General features: G+C 38.2%; 1 protein-coding gene across 1 annotated transcript in view; it reads left to right on the plus strand.

Moving 5' to 3' along the window:
* Nucleotides 1-20,217, plus strand: part of Trpc6 (transient receptor potential cation channel subfamily C member 6) — a 118,492-nt gene extending 98,275 nt beyond the window's left edge. The window contains exons 7-13 of the mRNA XM_020161675.2: nt 1,395-1,659; nt 2,856-3,051; nt 3,744-3,947; nt 5,873-5,947; nt 14,911-14,994; nt 16,547-16,622; nt 17,114-20,217. Of these exons, the coding sequence (XP_020017264.1) occupies nt 1,395-1,659; nt 2,856-3,051; nt 3,744-3,947; nt 5,873-5,947; nt 14,911-14,994; nt 16,547-16,622; nt 17,114-17,265 (1,052 nt within the window). The 3' untranslated portion in view covers nt 17,266-20,217. The remainder of the gene's footprint in view (nt 1-1,394; nt 1,660-2,855; nt 3,052-3,743; nt 3,948-5,872; nt 5,948-14,910; nt 14,995-16,546; nt 16,623-17,113) is intronic.
* Nucleotides 20,218-23,234: the final 3,017 nt, after the last annotated feature.

The following is a 23,234-nucleotide window of genomic DNA, read 5'->3' on the forward strand; positions in this document are numbered from 1 at the left end:
TCCGTATCGTCACCTCTGACGTTCATGAAATTCAGGGTGGGTGACAGAGATTTGAGTCTATTAGCCAATGGCGTCAGTAATACGGAATCCCAGAATTAGGAAGAGTTATCTTCTAATTTCCAAGTAGCAATGAGCAGGACGGTCCTTCCACAAGAGGTGGGAGTCGAGGGGACAGTGGCAGAAAGTACCTGAACACGTTAGATGCCTCTGAGGGGACCAGAGGGTAATGTTAACCGTTAGAAGTGTACCCAGTCAGTCGTCTTGAGTCAGCACTCGGGTAAATCTTTCCACCTCCCTAGGAAGAAAGTGACTGTGGGGTAGAAATGAGCTCCATCATTTGTGTAAGGAAAGCCCCTCCACGGAGAAAGCTGGCTTGGGAAAAAGAATCCCTTTGAATACTTACTTCAAACCCTCTGATAATAAAACAGCCAACACACAACTTTACTAGCACCAGTATGGGTTTATGCCATATAAAGACCTCTTTTTTCACTTTTTTAGTCTGTATTTTGATATTTTCCCTAAGGATTTAAAAATATAGAGAATTTTTAAAGTAAACATGTGTTTTTTATAGGTGATACTTCTATACAAAGCACTTCAAAATGAACTAACTAGGTTAGGTTTTGCTATCTTTTCCTAATTTCACTTTTTAGCAAATAAACAAATTCACATTACAACTATATTCTCCTCTTTCCTACATACTGCTTCACATTTTTTAAAAAAAGAATCAATTCTTAATTGGGATTTTGAGGACCAGATGCAATAATACCAGAAAAGATCATAAATGAATTACAATAAAATTTTGTGGTAAAAAGAGCCTTATTTGAGTGAACAATAAAAATTACTTCTTATGTTTAAACAACTTCAACTATCACACAAGTTCTAAATTATATTATACTGTAATCATAGTTTAAGATTAAGTAACAAACATAACAGTTGATTAAGTACCAGAATCTTTCAAAACACTGAACATGGGAACTTACTGAGCTCCCATAAGAGGTGAGAGGGATAGGAGCAGTAGTCTGTCTTTTTTAAAGGTGGGGAAATAAGGCTAAGAGAAAAAGAATCATTTGCACAAGTTCATTCAGTTGAGATGTAACTATCTCTATAGATAGGTAGTCAATCAATCTATTAGAATTTTTGCAGATACTCAGCTCTTATTATGTTGTACTCGTATGGAAAATTACTAGTAAGCCAGAAATGTTGGTCTTGTCAAGAAATTCAAGAATTCTCAAAAATTCAAATACTGCTGTCACTTAAGAAGCCATTTAAGATCAGAGACTTCCATTTGTGAACTGAATTGTTAATGTAGTTATATTTTTTCTCAAAAAAGAAGTTACCTAAATAAGTGGCTTAAAAAAACTTACCATAACTTTTGTCTTTGATTTTTTTCCTAGCCAGGATAAAGTGGGACCCCTCGGATCCTCAAATTATATCTGAAGGTCTTTATGCAATTGCTGTAGTGTTAAGTTTCTCCAGAATAGCTTATATTTTACCAGCAAATGAAAGCTTTGGGCCTTTGCAGATATCACTTGGGAGGACAGTAAAAGACATCTTCAAGTTCATGGTCATATTCATCATGGTGTTCGTGGCCTTCATGATTGGGATGTTCAACCTCTACTCCTACTACATCGGAGCAAAGCAAAATGAAGCCTTCACAACGTATGTGTCCCCAGTGTTTTGTTGACAGACTGTGGATTAAACAAATATTCCTGTAACAGTGTCCATATGAGTCTCTGCCTTGGTACAAAGACTTCCCCTCTAATTACTCTTCAGCAAAATGAGAGAATCTTAAGATGAGTTGAAAGAACTCTAAAATGGAGGGATCTATCTAATATTAAATAATAATAGCTGATATTATTTACTGCCAGAGATTGAGATAAAGACCTCTCAGGCATAACTTTATTATCTACATTTTGCAAAAAGAGGAAAACCAAAATTCACAAAATTTAAATGATTCACTGAGTGTTCCATAGCTGGTAGCACACAGAAAAGCCAGGGTGTAGCCTCTCACTTGCTGTCATCCAATGCCCGAAAATTCTGTGCCTTCCTGCTCACTAAGGACTCGTGAGGCCCTGGGTATGGGAACAGCTGCTTATTAATTCAATCTCACAGATCTTATCATCGAAAAGATTCAACTTATCAACAACGAACAGGGTTTTGACTTATGTTCCTCTTGGACACGTGTGTGTTTTATAAAACATGTTTGGACCAGATCTCTCAGATGTCAGCTCTTCAGTGTTGCAATAGAAGCATTGAGTGGAGCATAATCATTGTTTTCCCTGTTCTTCCACAGTGCAGTTCTTTCAGGGAAATGAAACCATCTGGGTTAGGCAGATGGACTTAGTTCCGGTCAATTATTGTGACAAATGACGTGGGTGACATCATTTATGTTTAGACTGCTATCTTTCCCTTTAAGAGATACACTATTATTTTCTATTTACTGGCTATGAGTAGAAGTATGGATGAGCCAGAAACCTAAAAAGACTCTAATATATTGTGTTATTTTTTTTAGGTGAAACATTTAATTAATTAATTTTAATTGCCGAAGCTTTTAATTATTTAAATGTTAATGTTTGTAGTTTTGAAGTTGTCATAGGCTTTATTATCTATTCCATGCCAGATACTGAGTTGTATGCTTTATATGCACGGTATCACCTCATACATCCAACAATATAAAGATAAGTTATTTTTATTATTTATCATTTAATAATAAAGAAGATGGAGGTTCAGACAAGTAAAGAATTTTCTTATGAATACCTAGTAACTTGCAAAGATACCAACTCAAATCAATTGTACTATGGTATTATTATTATGTATCAACACACTCATACTTCTTTTTTATTATTTTTCCCTAGAGTTGAGGAGAGTTTTAAGACACTGTTTTGGGCTATATTTGGACTTTCTGAAGTGAAATCAGTGGTCATCAACTACAACCACAAGTTCATTGAGAACATCGGTTATGTCCTCTACGGAGTCTACAACGTTACGATGGTCATCGTTCTTCTGAACATGTTGATTGCGATGATCAACAGTTCCTTCCAGGAAATTGAGGTACAATATCTGCACATTCTTACAGTCTGCACTTAGCATGTCAGGGACTAACTAAGCAACGAGCTTAAGCAGTCCGTACTATTCCTCCTGTGTTCTTTTCCTATTTTATATACTTGTGTGACCAGTAATCCAGAAAACTTCAACTCTTTACTGTTGGATGTGGTGGGGCAATAAGGTATAAGGAGCAGAAACATCTGATTTGTTATTGTTTTGTTTCTCAAAAAGCTAAGAAATACTGCATCAGCATGAATTCTTATTTTATTCAAAAATCGTTGCTTACAAATGATACTACTCTCCAAACGCTTTTTGAGTACTGTTCAAAGTAGACTCTTTCTCAACTTGAGAATGATAGTGTAAATTTTTACTGTAGAAATCTTGGTCTGTATCTTGAATGAATGAGAGTTCTAAAGCAGAGGAAGAGAGAGAGTACTTTTTTAAATGTAGGAAATACCTTAATACATTTCACTGCACTTGTGAACACCTGGGATCCGTGGTCCAGTCAGCCTGATAAGATTTTAAACAGTCTTTGGAAAGAGTGTGTGGCTACAGCACTAACATTTTGTGTAACCTAGGAGCAGTCTTTGGGGTCTGAGACTATTTTCAGGCAGTGCTTTTTCATCTAGCCACGTGTTGTAGACGCGCCTGATAATTGTTTTGCACATCCTTGCTGATGGCCGTGTATATCTGCGTAGGACGATGCTGATGTGGAGTGGAAATTTGCAAGGGCCAAACTTTGGTTTTCCTACTTTGAGGAGGGGCGAACACTTCCTGTTCCCTTCAACCTGGTGCCAAGTCCAAAGTCCCTGTTTTATCTTTTACTGAAGTTTAAAAGATGGACTTCTGAGCTGTTCCAGGGTCATAAAAAAGGTTTCCAAGAGGATGCAGAGATGAACAAGGTAATTTGGCTTCAGAATTTATCATTGCGTTCTTTTTGTCTTTGCAGTACTGGGGTTTGAACTCAGGGCCACACGCTTGCTAGGAAGGCACTCTACCACTTGAACCACTCCATCAACCCATTTTTGTTTTGGGTACGTTCAAGATGAGGTCTCAAGAACTATTTTCCGGGCTGGTGAGTCTCCTGATCTCTGCCTCCAGAGTATCTAGGATTACAGATGCGAGCCTCGGGCTCCCAGCTTATCATCATATTCTTAAATGCTGTGACTACTGTAACCACTGAGCCACATAAAAAGAAGCAGTCCAGGATATGGGGACATGTCCATCCATCCCTATATGCTGTCACTCACTGCAGCACAGTCCTTTGGCTTGTGCCTGTCTCACACAGGCACACTGGACATCTTCTACTTAAAAGAATATAAGAAAGATCCATGAAATATAATTAAACTAATGGATTACCTGGAGTGGGTTCTGAAAGGACTTATTTTGGGCCCAATTTTTGCTATTGTGGCTACAAGTTCCTCACTTCACTGTCAATTTAGAGAGCTACATAAAGCATCAGCAGTTATTTATGACTGGTGAGAACCTAGAAGACTCTTAAATGACTTCTACATTGAAAAGTTCCGACATCAAATGCTCACATGCAATAAGGGAGGCCAGTGTCTGCAGTAAGTAGGTTGAGAAAGAAAGACCTGGGGATAGCAATTGGAAACAATAATCCCATGAGGCACTGCAACCCCAAGAAATCATAAAAGAGTCATAGGGTAAGGAGGTAGAATGGTAGAATGCTTGCGGTATGTTCAGGTGTGTTGCGAACACACATGGAATGCTGTGTATGGATGGGGTGAGAGGAGGGACTTTCTTTTGGGTGCAGAACACCACAACAAGGAGGACTCAGGTACTAGGGGCATCCATAGGAAGAGGACAGGAGGTGGACAGGTATGGAGACAGTGTCTTATGAGGGGAATGAAGGAGTTGGCTCTTTCTTCTGAAAAGGAATCTGAAGGGAGTAAGAATATATACTTCTTTTCTTTTTAAAAATAGGAAGAGAGGCAATGAGCAAAAGTTACAAAGAGCTCAATCTTAGTATAATGCAAGGACAAACTTGTGCAGATAAGATTTGACAACAGAGCTGTGAGCTGCCTTAGAGATAGTCGACGAATCTGATGAATGACATTAGGAACGTAGACGATCCTCCTGACCACACTGGGTGGGCAGTTGAACCAAATGAACATGAAATTTCCTTGCAATGATAAGATTCTATCAAGCAGAAAAGAAACATGTTGTAATTGAGCTCTCTTTGGCACTTACTGCTTGTGGTTTTCAAGTAAGTAGGATTTCCCCAACTGTAACACAGGAATAAAATCTTATCCACAACATAACGATCAAATCAAATAAACACCTAAAAAGTGCTTTGAAAGCCAAGCACGGTGGTACATGCCTGTCTTTACAGCACTTAGAAGGCTGAGGCAGGAGGATCACGAGTTTGAGGCTAGTCTCGGCTACATGGTGAGACTTTGTCTCAAAATAATCAATCAATCAATAAAAATGCTTTCAAAAATTTAAATTCCTCTTTAAAAATGTAGTTAATATTATAGTTATTTTGTGTAGGAATTTTGAAAAACTGTGCATATATAGCATTCTACCAGACTCAAGACCTATAAGACTCAGAGGGTTGAGTGGAAAAAATTTCCTTAACTTACTGTAATTAAGCATGCAGTTTGCAGGTCTGATTAGAACTGCAACCTGAGAGAATTCAGTGTGCAGTGGAAATACTCAAGCATTTGCCACAGGAAAGAACCAAGAACCCAGAAGGATCTGTTTCTCTCATTGAAACTGGTTGGGTAATTGAACCAGATGGCTTTTTAAAATATGGACTGTGAGGGGATTGGCTTTGTGGCTGTACTCATTTCACTCTCTTTAAAAGAGAAATGAAGAGAAGAAATTTGGAATTTGGAGAAGTCATGAAGACCTTTCAAAGTTATCACTTGACAAAAAACAGGTAAGATGATATTTGAAAATGTGAAGCCATTAATAGGATTAGTTATCTTTTTCAGAGAAAGAACCAGTGTTTAGAATCACCTTCAGGAAGCAGGTAACAGACACATTAAAGAATTTAAATATTTTAACAACTTTCAAGGAATCTGCTCTGCATAGTTTTGTTGGGCTGCCTGTGGGATACCGGGTGAATCAGATGTCATTTTAAAATGGCACAGGTAAGGGGAACTTAAGCGGTGGAAAGTAATCCATACAATAGACCGCAAAGTCAATTTCACTCTAGAGAGGACAGTGCAGTGGTTAGGAGGGGCCTATAATAGTCAACGCACTGCAGCTCTTAGGCCATATTTGCTCTATGGCCTGGTTATATTCCAAATGACAGCTTAGGATATTTTTTTTTGGAGGGTGTGTTTTGTTTTTACATTTAAAAATGTTGTGGAAAAAACAAGGAAAGAAGAATTAACTGGTTCTTTACAGAAAAACCCTGCTACCCATGGTCTCATCATGATGGTTATCGTGACAGGACACTTAAGAAACACATAGAATTGCATTCAAATATTCTACAAGTGATTTGTATCGTGATAATTGTGTGTGTGCAATGCTGCATCAGGGACTCTTTGTTCATCTGTAGAATGAAAGCAGTAATCATGCTGACATCCAGGGTTTAGAAATTTAGATTGGTTCTTACAAAACACCTGACAGAGTAGGAATGCACAGCTATTTGTTATTATTTTTATTATTGTTAGAGAGCAGAGAGAGCAAATATAACCACACATTTTGCTAGTTGTATGAGGACAGTGAAATGAGGCTAGGCAAAAAATCCTATGGAAAGAATGCAAACAGAAAATGAAAGAAGGTAAACAGATGTATCTGGAAAAAACAATTTGAAATAAGTGAATTAGTGAATGGAAAAACAGTAATGGTAATGGAAAATCATGTCAGAATAAATTTGGAAGTCAGAGTACTTTAATTGCAGAGTGGCAACAAAATTAATGTTTGCCAGATACGTTTGGCCACAACACACACAAATTTCCCTATACTTAAGTAGTCACAAACACAGTCTCACACATTCAGTAACACACATACATGCTCACACACACACAACTTTCTCACATGCAAAACACACACACACAAAGTCACATACGTGATACACTTGCACTCCTACAAAGTCAGACACATGTACAACTCTCACACACAATTCCACACACTTATACAAAGTCACACATACAACTCTAACACACATTTACATAAAATCACACCCACACAACTCCCTCTCACACACACACTTGCACACAAATCATCTTGATTTTCCTACCACTTCCCAGCTATGGACTTAGACACTTGCATGACTTTCTCAGGCCTGAGTTTTCTGTAGTTTCTACAGTGTCAAAGTATGACCAGAATAAACAAAATACAATACCTAGAAAGGCCTGGTAGGAAGCAAATGTCATCAGATTTTCTCCCATTCCACTTCCTCAACAAAATCATATCTAAAATTGAATGTTAACCAATTCCCAGACCAAGAAGAGAAAATTAACTGATGGAAGTACCCTAAATACTGTCATATTTCTGGCACCCAAAACTGTCTGTGGAAAGAAAGCATGCACGAGAGGTTAGGATGGATGGACAAGAGGATAAAACAAGGAAATATTATCAAAACAATGTGAAAAACTTTTCTCTAAAAAAGTATTCAACCCAAAAGATTTTATAATGTTGTAAAGTTGGATAAACTTTAATAACTTCTGTTATTTGTGTGACCCAAATTATCTGTACATATTATATAAGAAGACTAGAACAAGGTGAACTAGCATAATGATTTTTCAAAGACTTCTTTAATAAGTAGAAATATTTATAATTAATTCCCTAGTGATATCCCAAACACTTGTGACTGGTGTACCAATTAGTATATCATTAATAATAGTTTAAGAAGATATAAAAACTCGTGAATCACATAGTACAAGTTACAAGATTAACTTCACTCATGTATTTTAAGTGTTATGATGTGTAAGGCAAAAATAATGTGATAGAATTTCAGCTAGTAATATTATTTATACCTGTAAGAGTTGTGCTATATTGGCAGTATGGACCACTGTGTTTTATTATAGATAAAAGATTGTGAAGTATTAGATTCAAGAACAGCAGTGTCCCTCTATAAAACCCAGATATGCATAATGCCCTCAATAATTAGGGGTTATCAGACAACTGATTTTTTTGAGACAGGTTTTCCATATAAGCTGAGGCTGGCCTTGAACTAGTGGTTCTCCTACCTCAGCTTCCTGAGGGATGGGATTGCAGGCATACACAGCACCACCCCATTTGATTATTTAAAATTTATTTTATTGTAGAAAAACATATCAGCATAAAAGCTACTATTTTAGCTGCTTCTAAGTATACATATAACTCAGTGGCTTTAAGTGTGGAAACTAATGCTTAATTAAATAATCCAAAGAAATGTTTTTTTCCCTTTCTACTCACCTTTCATTTATGATCTACAAAATGACCAATACAAAAAAAATATGCAATTTTTCAAAGGGCATTTCATTTGACTGTGTATCTATTGATATATTACACATTGACTACATATTACCGATGATGAATTGATATGATGATAGGAAGTTCACTGTGTTTGGTCAACATTTTTCTATTCATTGCTTCTCTTTCCTTATCAAAACTTTATATTGAACTGGATGTAGTGAGAGCATTGAAGACAGGATCGAGAAGGCTGGAGACTCCTTTCGTCTCTGCTGCTTGAGCAATTCACTTCACTTTTCTGAACCTCAGTCTGCTCACCTATAAAACAGGGGTGACCGTGGTGTGTAACTCACCACACAAGGTTGTCAGGAGGATTAAACCGGTACATGCTATGCAAGTGTGGTGTACTCCTATTACGAAGAAGTGACTCTATTATTTTGTTGTAAATAACTCCATACCAATTTTGCAAAAATGAGATAGTACAGATCTCAAGAAAATACTCATGATGAAATTACAATAGATGTATGATGATAAATCCCTGTAAAATTGTTTGTTTATTTTCTTCATTTTTTTTCCTTTTTAAAATTTCCATGATATTATTGTTTTACTGGGAGTACATTTTGACATTTACAAAAGGTCTTACAATGTATCGTAGTTGAATTCACCTCATCCATCATTCTCCTTTTTCCCTCTCCCTCCATTCCTGGAATAGTTTCAACAGGCCTCATTTTTCCATTTTCATATATGAGTGCATAATATTCCACCATATTCACCCTCCTACAACCCATCCTTATATCCTCCCCACACTGGTGTCAACCACCCAGACAGGATCTGTTTTACTTTTTCTGTTCTCTGTTTTCTTTCAAAAAAATAAGACATTTTTGTTTGTTTAAGAAAGTTATGCAGGGTATTTCATGGTGACATTTCCATGTGCATAGGCCCAATATAAATTCAAGCAATATTATGAAAAACAAGTCATGCTAAGGAAAGGTCAGTAATGGGAGAGGAAGGGTAAAAGAAGGCAGTTAAGAAGGTGAATATTGTTGATGTACATCCTGTACAAGAATGAATATAGAACTTTTAATCCTGTTGAAATCACCATAAGAAGGGGGTCTAAGGTAGGACGGAGAAAAATAGAGGGGATGAGCCAATTTGGGTTATACTACAAATATACATCGAAAACTTGGAGAAAAATTCAAAGAGGATCAAAATTCCTTCCTTAATAACAGAAACTATAGCATGTATCAAATAAAATTTTTAAAAATTTTTCCTTATAGTTTTTCCAAAAATATAAAAAATTAAAATCTGTTTTGACCACCTGTAAAATATGCATTAATATCATTTGAAGGAGACTTGGGTGATCCTATACTTTCCAACAGCACATATTTTAATCCTAGATTAAAACCAACTCTGGAAGCAATACTAAGCCTGTGGTATCTGACCCAGTTGTGGAGTCTGGAATGGCATGTTAGATCCAATGTCAGTTTACCAATGGAAAGACCCTACTGGGTGGCTGTATATTGTACCAGCTGTCTCCCTACCCTTCCTCCCATTCCATCTTTGCACCGGAGCTGCCCATTGAGCTGACTGACCTTTTCTGACAATCCTCTTGCCTTTCCCTCTCTCACAGTCAAGCCAAGCCTCGTGGTCTAGAGCTTTCTCTGCTTTCTCCTGCTCTCACCCCCTTCTGAATATTCCTTGTACTCGTAACCCTCCTATCCTGGCATTTGATCCCTGAGATGCTCAAATCAACACAAGTATCTGTTTTCTCTTGCCATGTGAACTGGTCAACACACCTTGAGGCACATTTCACATAGCTTGATTATATATTTGATACATTGACTGTATTTCAGAGAAAGTTGTTTTTAAAGCAACTATTTCTATTTCAAAATATTTTGTTCAGTGTTACTGAGATAGGCTCCTTCTGGAACACAGTTGGCCCTGTGATGTACTAAGAAAATGTGTCATGGTTCATTCTTCCTCACCCAACTCACATGGCTTTTGCTCAATTCTTTTTCATAAAGTTTGCATCTATGATGGTTAGGGGTTAATGTCTATTTCACGCAGGTGTTTCCTCTGACTGCTTGAAGGTTGAAGTGTTTAGTTAGTTGCATAAATGCTGCCTTCTCATCTGCTATAGGTATGCAATAGAAATTGGTAGGATGAGTTACATAAAAATTCACTTTGTAGCAATGTGAGCAGACCTCCGTGTTATCCTCCATCACATCCTTTGGCTCAAATGGACACTGGCTTTGATGGTTGCTAGCATTGACTTTTCAGGTACACAGTCTGAAAGAAAAGCATAAATGAAAAGTCTATTTCTGCCATACACTATTATACAAGAACCTGAAAATGTTGAATAACTTCTTAAGTAACTGAATTGTTTAAGTTTCAGAACAGATCATTGCCAAGTTGTTAGTTTTAGAGCAGGCTTTTATGCTTATTGAGTAGGTCTGTTCTACACTGGATTAAGTGAGAACTTTTATTGGTTATATATCCAAGAATTATGATTTTTAGACATTACTTAACAGCAGTTTTTTTTAATTATGTGATGAGACAATCACGTAAAGTAGTGATTATAGCTATGAGAATTTCACCAGGATCATAACTCCATGTGACCTTGTACAAATACCCGATATGCTTCTCCACATCTATTGAATTAAAATCTGGCAGTGGGTCCTGGAAATGTCTATTTTAATAAGACCTTGAGAGATTATTATGCTCATCTAAGTATGGGACTTGCTGATCATTTCATTCCCTGGATGGCTTGGACGCATTAGCAAAAGGCAATATTTGGCAAGGTATCTTCAGTGTATGTTGGCTAGATTCAAGCTAGCAATGAAGTCACATAGAAGATACTCATCCTTCTGTACCATAACAACAGCTGTCGGCAATTGTAGAAGGCCTAACGTATACCTAACTACATATTCCGTACACCTTTTCTCTCTAAGCCTCACATCAGCTATGGGATAGGCGATATTATTTTCTATGTTCTGTACGTGAGGAACTCGAGCATATAAAAGTGAAATGACACGTGTAAAGTCCCATTTCAGACAAGTGACAGAGCCAGAAATCTAACCCACATCACCTTGGTTCTAAAGCAAGCCCCATACAACATAGCTCCATCTCACATCTGCCTTTACCTTTTCTGTTTATTGCTTCATTCCTGGCTTCTGGCCATTTAAGACTTGTGGGGAATGAGAGACTTCCAGAACTGTTACTATCCAGCAGTGCAAGAAATTCCAGAGACAGAAGCAAAGCATACTTGATCCTCTCAATGAAAACAAAAAATGTACTTAATGTTCTTCACTTTGACCCCCAGTGGACCTATGGGGTGAGAAATGCTAGCATCCAAACCCATTCTTAGGAAATGACAAGGTAGAAGCATAATGTAAGCAGAAAATGTGAGAGAAGGGACTAAAAAAAGCAGTCTGCTGCATTCAGAGCAGGAGAGAGATCGCTTCTCGACCTTTTGGCTAGGATCAAGTGCACAGTTGGAAAGCTGGAGAGAGTATGTATGTAGAATAGTCAGGACAAAGCTTGCATTTGGTCTTTTTTCTTCTGGTCAACAGACTTCCCCCACCCCCGCACCCCCAATGGTATTACACATGTTGGCACAATCTATAAACACACAAATATCTAAGGCTTAAGTACTGTTCATATTGCAAGTTGAATTCCCTTGTACATGCAAAATTGCAAAACTGTTACAGACGTTGCTTTCTAGATTTTGAACTATTTGAGTAGCTGTATGTGGAAACAAATTCTACATTAGGATTTTCTGCCACCAAGTGGTAATAATACTTCTATGCACACTGGATAGAAATTTCTCCTTACAACTATTTCTCTGTATTATTCAATTTTTGGATAGTATTTGTTGAATTTCTTTTTTCCCCCTTATCTCTAAGCATTTGTTGAAATTCTATGATGTGTTAGAAGTTGATTAGAATTTTTTTTTTTGCTGAAACATCTTATATTTACATTCAGAATTTGTTATTTCAAACTTAAAGCAGAACTGGTTGCAAACAATGATTCAAATGAATTTACAGCTGTTTAGTCATAAGCCATTAGTAATGCCAGTAGTTTTCAGTCAGAGGGGATTCTGTCCTCAGTCTTGCACTGATGATGCATTTTTGGGGGTTGTTACACAATGGAGGGGAGCTGCTATCGGCATCTTGTGGTTAGAAGCCAGGGATGATGCAATGCATGGATACTCCCACAGCAAAGAATTTTCCAGCCCAAGATGTCATGATTGAGAAACTCTAGACTCTACCACTGAGCATGTAGAGAACAATGTTGTGTTGAAACCCCATGCATATGTGGTTTGCAACCAACAGGTTCATGAACCAAGATAGTGGGTATCTGGTACAGCAAAATGTCCAGACACCAAGTGAAGTCCATTAGTGACCCAAAAGCACTTCATTCATTGTACTAACAAACAATTTTTGAGCACCTGCCATGTGCCAGTATTGGCACACGGGACCCTGGGATAAACAAAACAAAGGCCTACTTCTGTAGTGAGTAAAATAATTGCTAATCTTGACACGTGTTAGGAAGAAAACAAAACACCTTGCTCAGGACCCTGCTCATGGAGTGGGCAGGAAAGCATCTCCGAATAGTTTATCCCTTGAGCTCAAATCCAAAAAAATGTGACAGCAAATTAACCAGGCCATGAGACAGGAAAGGAGAGTTTTAGGGACTGGGAGTGGTAAACACAAAGGTCTCCAGTTAAGAAAGAGCAAATAAAAGCAGATCTGCCTGACATTCACAAAAATATTGGGTTTAAAATGGAAAAGATTATCTCTACAGACCCAGAATGTTGTGGAACTGCTGTAAGTGAGGAGGGTTCACACATCCAAGTATAAGCACTGAGCATCACAAATTTTCCTTCCAAAGGTCCCAAGGGGGATTTTTCACTTTCTTGTTTCCACGGATGCACTAGGGGCTTCTAATAAGAGGAACAGAAGTCAGATTAATGATTTGTGGTCATGAGGTCATGGGTTCATCACAAGACAGTAGATAAATCCAAGTCATAATCCACAAATACTCCCTCTTTCTGGAACTGTCCTCACCCTCCATGCTGTATCATAACTGGTGAATGTGAGCTTGAAGCTGGTCTTCACACTTAATGATGTTCTTAAGGCATAAATCATAGTTTAAAAGCTAAGGTTCTTATCATATTATAAAATATTAAAAGTATTATGTTGGAGTCCCAGGCATTCAATGACTTCATAAGTTAGTAAGGAACAATACAAATCAAGAAGACCCTCCTTTCATTATCAAGAAATTCTACAAGGTTAAGCATCTTCTGTGGTGCTCCAGAGCAAGTTGGTGGCACAGCCAGTGTATAATTTATCTTCACGTTCCAAGAGCTCTTTTTCACAATGCCCACTGCATCTTTTTGGTGAATTTGGTAAATTGTGTTATTTAATTCTAGTGAGTTTAGCAGTCAACATAAATGAAAATATATACTGTTTTCCTAACATTTTTAGAGGGGAGTGAAAGAAAAATAGAAAGAGCTACCTTAAAAATGATAGTATCTAAATATTATTTTCATGGCTCTTATCAGTCTTGCCATATTTTGTCTGTTATCATAATTGAGCTAGAACACATTTATTTATGTTCTTCCTGAATATCACAGCCTAACACAGCACCTTATGGGTAGAGGACCCTCAATATTTAATGGATGAATGTGTGTGTAGTTATTATAATTCGAGATGTGACCACCAGAGCATCAAAGCATTGAAGTGAAGGATTTTAACTGAGTCTCACTGACCTTAACATACAGCAAGTGACATAAATCAGTTTTCCCCTAGAAAATACATTAACAAGTTCATAGTCATCCTTCCAGCATGTGAATGTGATTTGTTACTACATATTGCTTTAATTCTTGGTTATTTGCCTGAAAAACACTTCTATAATGGGATATTATTTGAAAAGTAATGCCCAAAGGGGATACTATCCAGAACTCCCAATTCAAAAGGATTAATTATTGCTTTTTTGGTACCTTATTTCTGTCCCACAACAAAATCTTACCTGGTGCTTCTTCAGGATCCTTATCAGATCCCACAGCAGGTGTGGTTACTGTGGTTGGTCAGACTGCCAGGTGACCTCCCATCAGTGACCTTCTAGGACCTCTACCATGGTTATATCTATAGGAAGGTTAAAGCCTGATTTTTACAAAAATATGACTGTCTAAAGACTGCTCAGACAACTGGACACACAAGTGGCACTGACTTGATTAGGAAGACAGAATAGTAAATAAGTGAGGTTAAAATGGCACTACACTACACATAGAGATAAGATTGTTCATGTATATGGAGACTATTAGTTCATGTATGTAACTAGTCTCACACATTATTTTAACTTTTTTTTTTGTCTTTTTTTTGGTGCTGGGATCGAACCCAGGGTCTCACGCATGCTAGGCAAGTGCTGTACCACCGAGCTACATCCCAGCCCTATTTTAAATAAGAATTTCTAATTATTTTCAAATTACAGCTTGCACATAACAAACTATCAAGTATAAGGAGCTCAGAAGATTTCCAGTTAAATAGCTTCAATAATCCTCCAAGACAATATCAGGTAAGCATAAATTTTAAGGAAATAAGGCCAGTTATTTATAATCTTTAGGTCCTCCAACTATGCAATTTATTAAATAAAAATGAAATATTAGGATATTTTTCTTAATATCAAGATGGTGTATATTTTCAGCAAATATTTGTTGAGTATTATGTACCAGGTACTTTTTAAGTGCTGAATACATAATTAAATAAAATAGATAACATGTCGGGATCATGTAGCTTAGAACCTCCATGTTCATTGCAAAAGGCTAACTTTACAGAAAATATAAAGAAGAGTAAAATTCACCTTGAATCCCACCACTTAGAAATAAAGGCTGCTTACTTCTCAAGATTCTGGCAGGTGATTATATATTATGTATGTATAATTATGTATATAAGACATGTATATTCATAATCTATAAATATTTGTAGAAAGAGAGAGCTAATAGTACTTATGAGTAATAGTTTTGTAGCCTGTGTTTATCACTGTATTATATATAGTATTTATTTCTATAAATATATAATTTTTTAATATTTCCTGCTGATGGGCATTTAAGATTTTTCCTACTGTAAGTGTTACTGTGATGAACGTATTTATCTATGTACAAGTTATATCCATAGAAGGAATTCTTGAATGCATGGTCTTATTGCCCACTGTTTAAACTTAGGCTTAAGTGGTAAGATTTAGTTCATTATGTGTCTATTCAGATCTTTTCACACGTGCTGAGTCTCCTGATTTTCATATATAGTATATAGTAAAGGAAACATTTGTATGATAAACCCAGGTGCTGGAAAAAACTTTATTACATTGAAAGTACTCATTCCTAAGTTAATAGTAAATACAAAATCAAAACCAGCTACACTTCTTGGTGGAATGGCTGGGTAGAGGGAGAAATAAATGACTGTACATTTGTTTAGTTCCCCATTCCCACGTGCGGTAACACACCTCTCTCTCTGTTGTTGGTGGTTCTGGGGTTTGATCTCAGGGCCTTGGACTTGCTAGGCAGGTGCTCTCCCACTTGAGCCAGATCCCCAGTCATTTTTTGCTTTAATTATATTTTGAATAGGGTCTTGCTTTTATGCCCAGGCTGGACCTCCTATTTGTGCTACCTGTGTAGCTGGTATGACAGGCACATGCCCAGTTCTTATTGGTTGAGATGGGGTATTGCAAATGTTTTGTCCAGGCTGGTCTTGAACCATCATCCTCCTTATCTCCACCTCCCTAGGAACTAGGATTACAGGCATGAGCCACTGTGCCCAGCCTGCACATTTCTTTCATCTACCCAACAGAGAGGCAATGTCTTCCTTTAATACTTTTCAAATAATACAATCAATAGACATAAAGAATTCAGTGTTTGCTCTACATTTATTCTGTTCTCAAGAATTAACTTTTGAGTCATTAGCTCAGGTGACGTGAAAATTACTATCAAAGGAAAAAATTGGAGAGACTTTTCCCTACTCTTTGATTGCCACCATTTCCCAAGTGCTTACTAAAAGGAGGGATCCGTAAACCTTCCAAATGAGATATTTGTCCTGAACATAATACTGAGATAGGGGTCTCCTTTCTTAACTAGAAAATAATGAAGAGGCTCATTAAAAGATATGTACTACAAGCCCAGATTGACAAGGAGAGTGATGAAGTGAATGAAGGTGAGTTGAACCCGGGGACAGACCAGCCCTGGTGTGTGATCCATGATATGGGGCCTGATGAAGAGCTGAGGGTGGGCTGCAATTATGGGGTGGGAAGAGGGAGCCTCAAGGAACAGTAGAACAGGCTTTCACCAACCATCAGCTGCACGAACTAGAGGAAGTAGGCTATTTCTTCATAGGTGTCCTAGTTAGGTAAATGACTATTTTTAATCTGGGGGCTTGGAAGAAGTGGCTGGGGAAGGCAAGTGGCCATGCTACCCTACCTCCGATGCTCACACCGTTTCAACTTACTTGAGGTGGACTTTGTTAGAATTTTGCTATAATATCTTCATCTGCTCACCTGAGAAAATAGAAAGCTGCTCTATTGGAAGTTACTTCCTTTGATAAGATGCCAAATGCAGGTGTACATGAGATTAGAACTGACCCACTACTGGTGAATTCTCTGCATTTTATATTTACAGTTGACTTCTTTCCACTCTTGCTTTTCATAGGGGAACTGAAGGAAATTAAGCAGGACATCTCTAGTCTCCGCTATGAACTCCTCGAAGAAAAATCTCAGAATACAGAAGACCTAGCAGAACTCATTAGAAAACTCGGGGAGAAATTGTCCAAGGAACCAAATCAAGAGGAAAGCAATAGATAATTCAGACTTCCTCGCAAATTCCTATTTATTTGTCCACTTGAAGCCATATTATTTTCTGATTTATTTTTTTAAGTGCCAATGGTTTTTTAAAAAGTTAAATGATAACTTTGGGTAACCCTATCACCTGGAATCATAATTTCTAATATTTTGGGTGATGAAATTTCATTGGTGAAGTGAAAAGCTACAGATTATGAGGACAATTTCGCACAGTTGTTTGGTGCTTGTTTTATAAACTGCTCTTGGGTGTACTATTGTGATGACAGAGAGATGCTTCTCAGTGTCTTCTGGGGACTGGGTCTCAGATGGCAGGAGACAGCCATGTTATCCCCTGTAGGATTCTCTCCCAGAGGTGAGTTCTAGAATCTTCCAGTCCTGAAATATGGGAAATAATACTCTGTGGTCACTTAAAAGAGTGCCATATAACATCATCCACACTACTTAGGCCCCAGGAACATTACTTCTACTGTCTATACACAATGGGCTTACATCTCTGTTAAATTTTCTGATTCATCTCTTTGAAACATCACACTTAGCAGTGAAAAAGTGTTCTTTTCCACTGACCCCTGGAAGCATGTTCCATGTGTATGTGTGTGTGTGCGTGTGCATGTGTGTGTGCGTGCATGCGTGTGCATGTGTGCGTGTATGTGCATGTGTGTGCGCACGTGTGTGTGCATGTGTGTGTGCGTGCATGTGTGCGTGTATTGCATGTGTGTGCATGTGTGCATGTGTGTGTGCACGTGTGTGCATGTGTGTGCGTGCATGTGTGCGTGTATGTGCATGTGTGTGTGCGTGCATGTGCGTGTGCATGTGTGCGTGTATGTGCATGTGTGTGCGTGTGTGTGCATGTGTGTGCGCGTGTGCGTGCGTGTGTGCGTGTATGTGCATGTGTGTGCGTGTGTGCATGCGTGTGCGTGCGTGCGTGTGCATGTGCATGTGTGTGCATGTGTGTGCGTGCGTGTGTGCGTGCGTGTGTGCATGTGTATGAGAACCTGTGCATACACATGCAAAAAATGCTTGTCCTGTTTTTTTTGTAGCTAATGTGAATACTCAAAAGCTCTGTTATAATTTTTTATTGTGACTGAAAAATTTCTGTCCAAATAAGAACCTTTTATTGGAGAAATTGCAAAGTTCCAAACAATGTGGTTATTTGGGTCAAATGATAGCACAACTTTGTGCCATTTCTGGGGGGCAATTAGAGATGAATTCCATATTTGCTCAATGAATCTAAAGGGGGAAAAGTGATGTGATAATTTGCAAATACTAATCTTTTATTCTCAATTCGCTGTAATGTATAAAACAGGAATTTGCTTTGGTGTGTGCTTACCAAGATGTTGTTATTATTTACTGATGAGGTAAGGCAGTATCCCAAACAACTAAAACAGAGAAATGAATGTTCAACTGTTTATCTAAAGAATACCAAAATTCAGATGGCTCCAGGCATTCACTGGAAATGATGCTTTAAATTCAGCAAAGGAAGTTTCAAATGTCATTCGTTAACTTCATTTGAAAGATGAAACAGTAACAGAAAATCTGTGTAGCCCCAACTGTTGCTTAACCAAAGAACTGTTATGTATCCAGATCTGAAAATACAGCTGAAAATTTATATTCACTGATATTGTTATTGGGGATGTTGTTTAAGAAGCTACTTAGTGATAAAACAAAGGTCCATCTGCAAATTCTGTGTGACAATATTTGAGTCAACAGTTGTAAGAAATCAACCTCACGTCAAATGCACTGTCAGCAAGTTAAAATAGCTCAACATCCATGAAGTGTGTGTGTCGAGCCATGTAAGAGACTGGCTTCCGTGACAAAGTCTACAATGGCACGTGGGCTTGACTCCAGATGACTCTGGAAAAGGCAGTCAGATCGCTCCGTTGGATTGACTTGACAAGTTGTAAGTTTTGGGAAATGCAACAGGCATGGCTTTGGGTTACTCAATAAATGACACTACCCTCCACATGGTTCCTGTTATTACTCTAAATTAATGCCCTGAGGTCAGCAGATTTTCCTCAAAGAGCAGTTGAACTGACGCCTGATGTAACTTCCCTTAATTTGCAAGATTAAAAGATGTTAAGAAAGATTTTTAAATTCCAACAAGAATTTAATGAAAGGCATATCACCAACAGATGATCTGGTTACACGCATCAAAGTCTCAAGACCACAGGCTTTGACTCTTTTATTCAGGTCCCTGTCAGACTTGCTGTCAAAAATAAGATGATCAATAAGTTGCAATGTCTTGATCTTGGTTATAAGATAATTACCAGTATCTACTATCTGCTTAAAACTACTAGGGACTGAAAGGGCTAGAAAATGAGTAAACTCAGAAAAATGGGACTTACTAAAACTGTGAGAGATGATTACGGTGCATATGTCATGTGACAGGTGACAGGTCCGTCCTATGACAAATGGCTGTTGCCATCCTCACTTTGGAATGAGACAACTGAGAACCTTAGAGTCTCAGAGCGAGTGACAGCCAGGAAAGAAGCCCATGCCTGATTCACCTTTACCCGTGGTCTCATGGCTGTAGTGGAGGGGGCAGCCTCAATGTGCACTTGTATTTGATCTCTGGATAAGGAAAAAAGGATGGTACCCAAGCACCCTCCCATCATACATGTCCAGTCCAGAGACAGACAGCCACATTCAATGAGGAAGGCTGTGAGTAAAAAGGTTTGGCTTCCAATGAATTGTAGATGTAAAGGATGGGAAATGTCTTTTTCACACTCATCCTATGCTCATGGCTGATGTTCCTATACCTGTAACAAAAGATAAGTTAGCAAGAGAAACGCCTACAGATTTACTTAGTATTAGTTTGATATGACATGGGAGCCTTCAGAAATAAAGACTGAAAAAATAAACTCACCTCTATTTATGCCAAGTTTGAATGAGAGTGAACAGTCATGGAGAAATACAAAGGACAAGGAGTAATCGAATGGTGATAAACCGGAGGCAATGTCACACGGCCTGTCTGTTCAGATGCTGTCTTCAAAGGTGGAGATGGTCCTGTCCTCTGGAAAGGGAGGGCATCTCTCCCCTGCTTTAGGAAGGTCAGAGCATTCTTCTTGGGTTAATGACCTGCTTCAGGGGAGAAGGGTGAGGGGAAGGCAAAGGCAACTTTCCTACCTCTACCTCTTTCAAGTTTCTTCAGCTTAAAATATTCAATACACTAAAGGCCACATTTTGGGGTAGCATGTCCTAAGCCCAATCATTGTTATAAAAACTTTAAGACAGCTGGGTGCAGGTGGCTCACGCCTGTAACCCTAGCTACCCAGGAGGCGGAGATCAGGAGGATCAGGAGGATTGCAGTTGGAAACCAGCCCAGGCAAATAGTTCAAGAGATCATCTCTCGCAAATACCCAGCACAAGACTGGGCTGTGTGAGTGACTTAAGTGGTAGAGGGCCTGCCAAGCAAGCATAAGGCCAAGTTCAAACCCCAGTACCACCAAAAAAAAAAAAAGTGAGACAGAGATGTTTATTTAGAAGTGGGGACAGCTTGAGTATGGCCAAGAGTCTGACAGGTATGGAACGCTGGGCGATCTTTAGAGAACAATAGCACATTCAGTGCTGTGAGTCAGGAGAGAGTGGATTGCCTCTGGAGCAAATGCTTTGACTTTATTTGGGCAGTCTATCCCACTTTCAGGACTGCTTCCATATGAAAGAAGCTTAAAGCTATGCAAATAGTGAAAACAAACCAAGCTTTCTGTCACAGTAAAGAGGCTATGTGTCAGTGTGGCCATCCAGGCAGACTATCCAGGTAGACTGACCAGCCAGTTCCCTCATGGAATCACTGCCAGGTCCCATTACCAGCTTCAACCAATGGGGAGTGTCAAGTATGGATGCTGCTGCTCCAAGTGGCACATTTCAAGTGTCACATGCATCAGTGTCACATACATCAGTGCAGATTCTAGCATGCGAATGGACTCTCCCCTTTGTCTCCTAAGTCTTCCTTCCCCACTATGTGCAAACCAGGGTTGACAAGAGCCATACCCTCATCTCAGCTGCTCTGTTGGATGGTGCTGGGCTGAAGTTCCTGTATGTTGCTCTTTGATGTAAACAGCACAGCTTTCCAAGTGAGCAACTTAAAGTTTGTGCAGGAATACAGCCCAGCATCCTAAAATGGAAGGACGTTGAAAACTGAGCTAAACATCTATTATGGTATGAGACCTTGACTCATAGTCTGAGTCCTTGTTTTTATTTGTGGCAAGCTAAGGTGAGAGATACACCAGGAACTGAATCTCTGAAAGGTTTGGATAATTAAGGCAAATGTGAATTTCTTTTATATGAATTATTAGAATAGTCTCTTGAACTTTCTCTATGTTTATAGCTACAGCTATAAAACTTTCCAGAGACTTTTAAAAACACCTCCCCAGGGTGAATTTCATGATACCTATAAAAGTAATCTTTCATTTTGGAATCAAGTTTTTCAGAGACTTGTGTATCATGGAGTTAAATGACCAACTATATGATAGTTAATTTTTTTAAAAAAGAAACGAGTGCCATATTTATGGGTAATCAATTTATTGGGTATAAGTGGATCATGGGGTAGTGACTCATATTTTCAAACTCTCATGAAAATGGCATATGGAAGGCCATCTTGTTTAATGATAAGGGTGATTATATCTAATAAGGAAGTCAAAATATTTATAATGATCATAATACATCCTACACGATTATAGTGTTACCTTGGATACCAAAGGAAAACCAGGAAAAAGATTGGTTTTCTTAGTCTGCTAGGGCTGTTATGTTCACTGGTAACTCATCAATCACTGATTTACTTCTTACTTTCTGGAGGCAGGAAAGTCCAAGGCCAGTGCACCAGTGGACTTGGTGTCTGGGAGGGTCCACTTCCTGATTCAAAGATGGTACCTTCTCGCTCTGTATTCATATGGTAGAAGGGGCAAGGCAGTTCTCTGCTGTCTCTTTCATAAGTGCACTAATCCCATTCATGAGGCTCCAACCCTGTGACCTAATACTTCCCAAAGGCTCCATCTCCAAATATCATTGGCTTAGGGGTTAAGATTTCAACATATGAATTGGGTGGGGGAGGCACAAACATTCAGACTGTAGCCATTGGTATGAACACAATCTAAGAATCTTTTCCTAACACTTACCTTGTCCACTGAAAAACTGTAGGAGCAGTGTATAAAAGTGGATAGACAGACATGACCTCCAGGAAATGCACAGGACATCATGGATTTCTTTCTAAATGTGAGGAAACCCTGATGTTGACATTTAGGAAGTGAATCTTGAATTTCACTGCCCTGAGTTTTGGTCCTAATCATTATCCAAGAAAATAGACTCTGATATCACCGTAAGAGCAAGTTTTATTCAGAATAAATTAAGTTTACTTATTATCATGTCTTAGGCTAAAAGAAGTGTGGCAAGGCTCAGCTTTTGCCTTAACCTTTTCAATAGTCTCTGATTCACCATCTGACATTTACCCTTCACTCTTCTTTGGAAAATGAACTTTCTTTTGAATAACCGGAAAAGGTCAAATTTTAGGATGTTTTCTTGTATTTGAAAAAAGTTCACCCATTGTCACTTTGTTGCTACAATTTGCTAACATATAGAAGAATATTTATGCACATACACATATAGTCTACCATAACATATAATAAATAACACAGTATAGAATATATGATCAGAGACATTTTTCAAAGCATAGCTATCTATACTAGAAAAAATTTTAAATCTAGATTTTTTCTTCATTCTAACTTGTTCTTTTATTTTTTCTTCAATGATTCATCCCTTTTTCTAGTCTCTGTATGTTATCTACCTCTTCTTTAGAGTTCTTTGTGTTCTTGTAGTTCAGAGTACAGGATCTGGAGCCAGAATGTTTAGGCTTGAGTCCTGGCTCTGTCTGCCAGCTGTGCATTCTTCACCAAATTTCTTAACTTTTCTGAACCTCATTATCCAATGGTACATATGAAAAAGCTAGTATCTCTTGCATTGCGTTATGAGGATGAAATGAG

Source organism: Castor canadensis, chromosome 2 (assembly GCF_047511655.1).
Source record: "Castor canadensis chromosome 2, mCasCan1.hap1v2, whole genome shotgun sequence".
In the NCBI taxonomy this organism is placed as follows: Eukaryota; Metazoa; Chordata; class Mammalia; order Rodentia; family Castoridae; genus Castor; species Castor canadensis.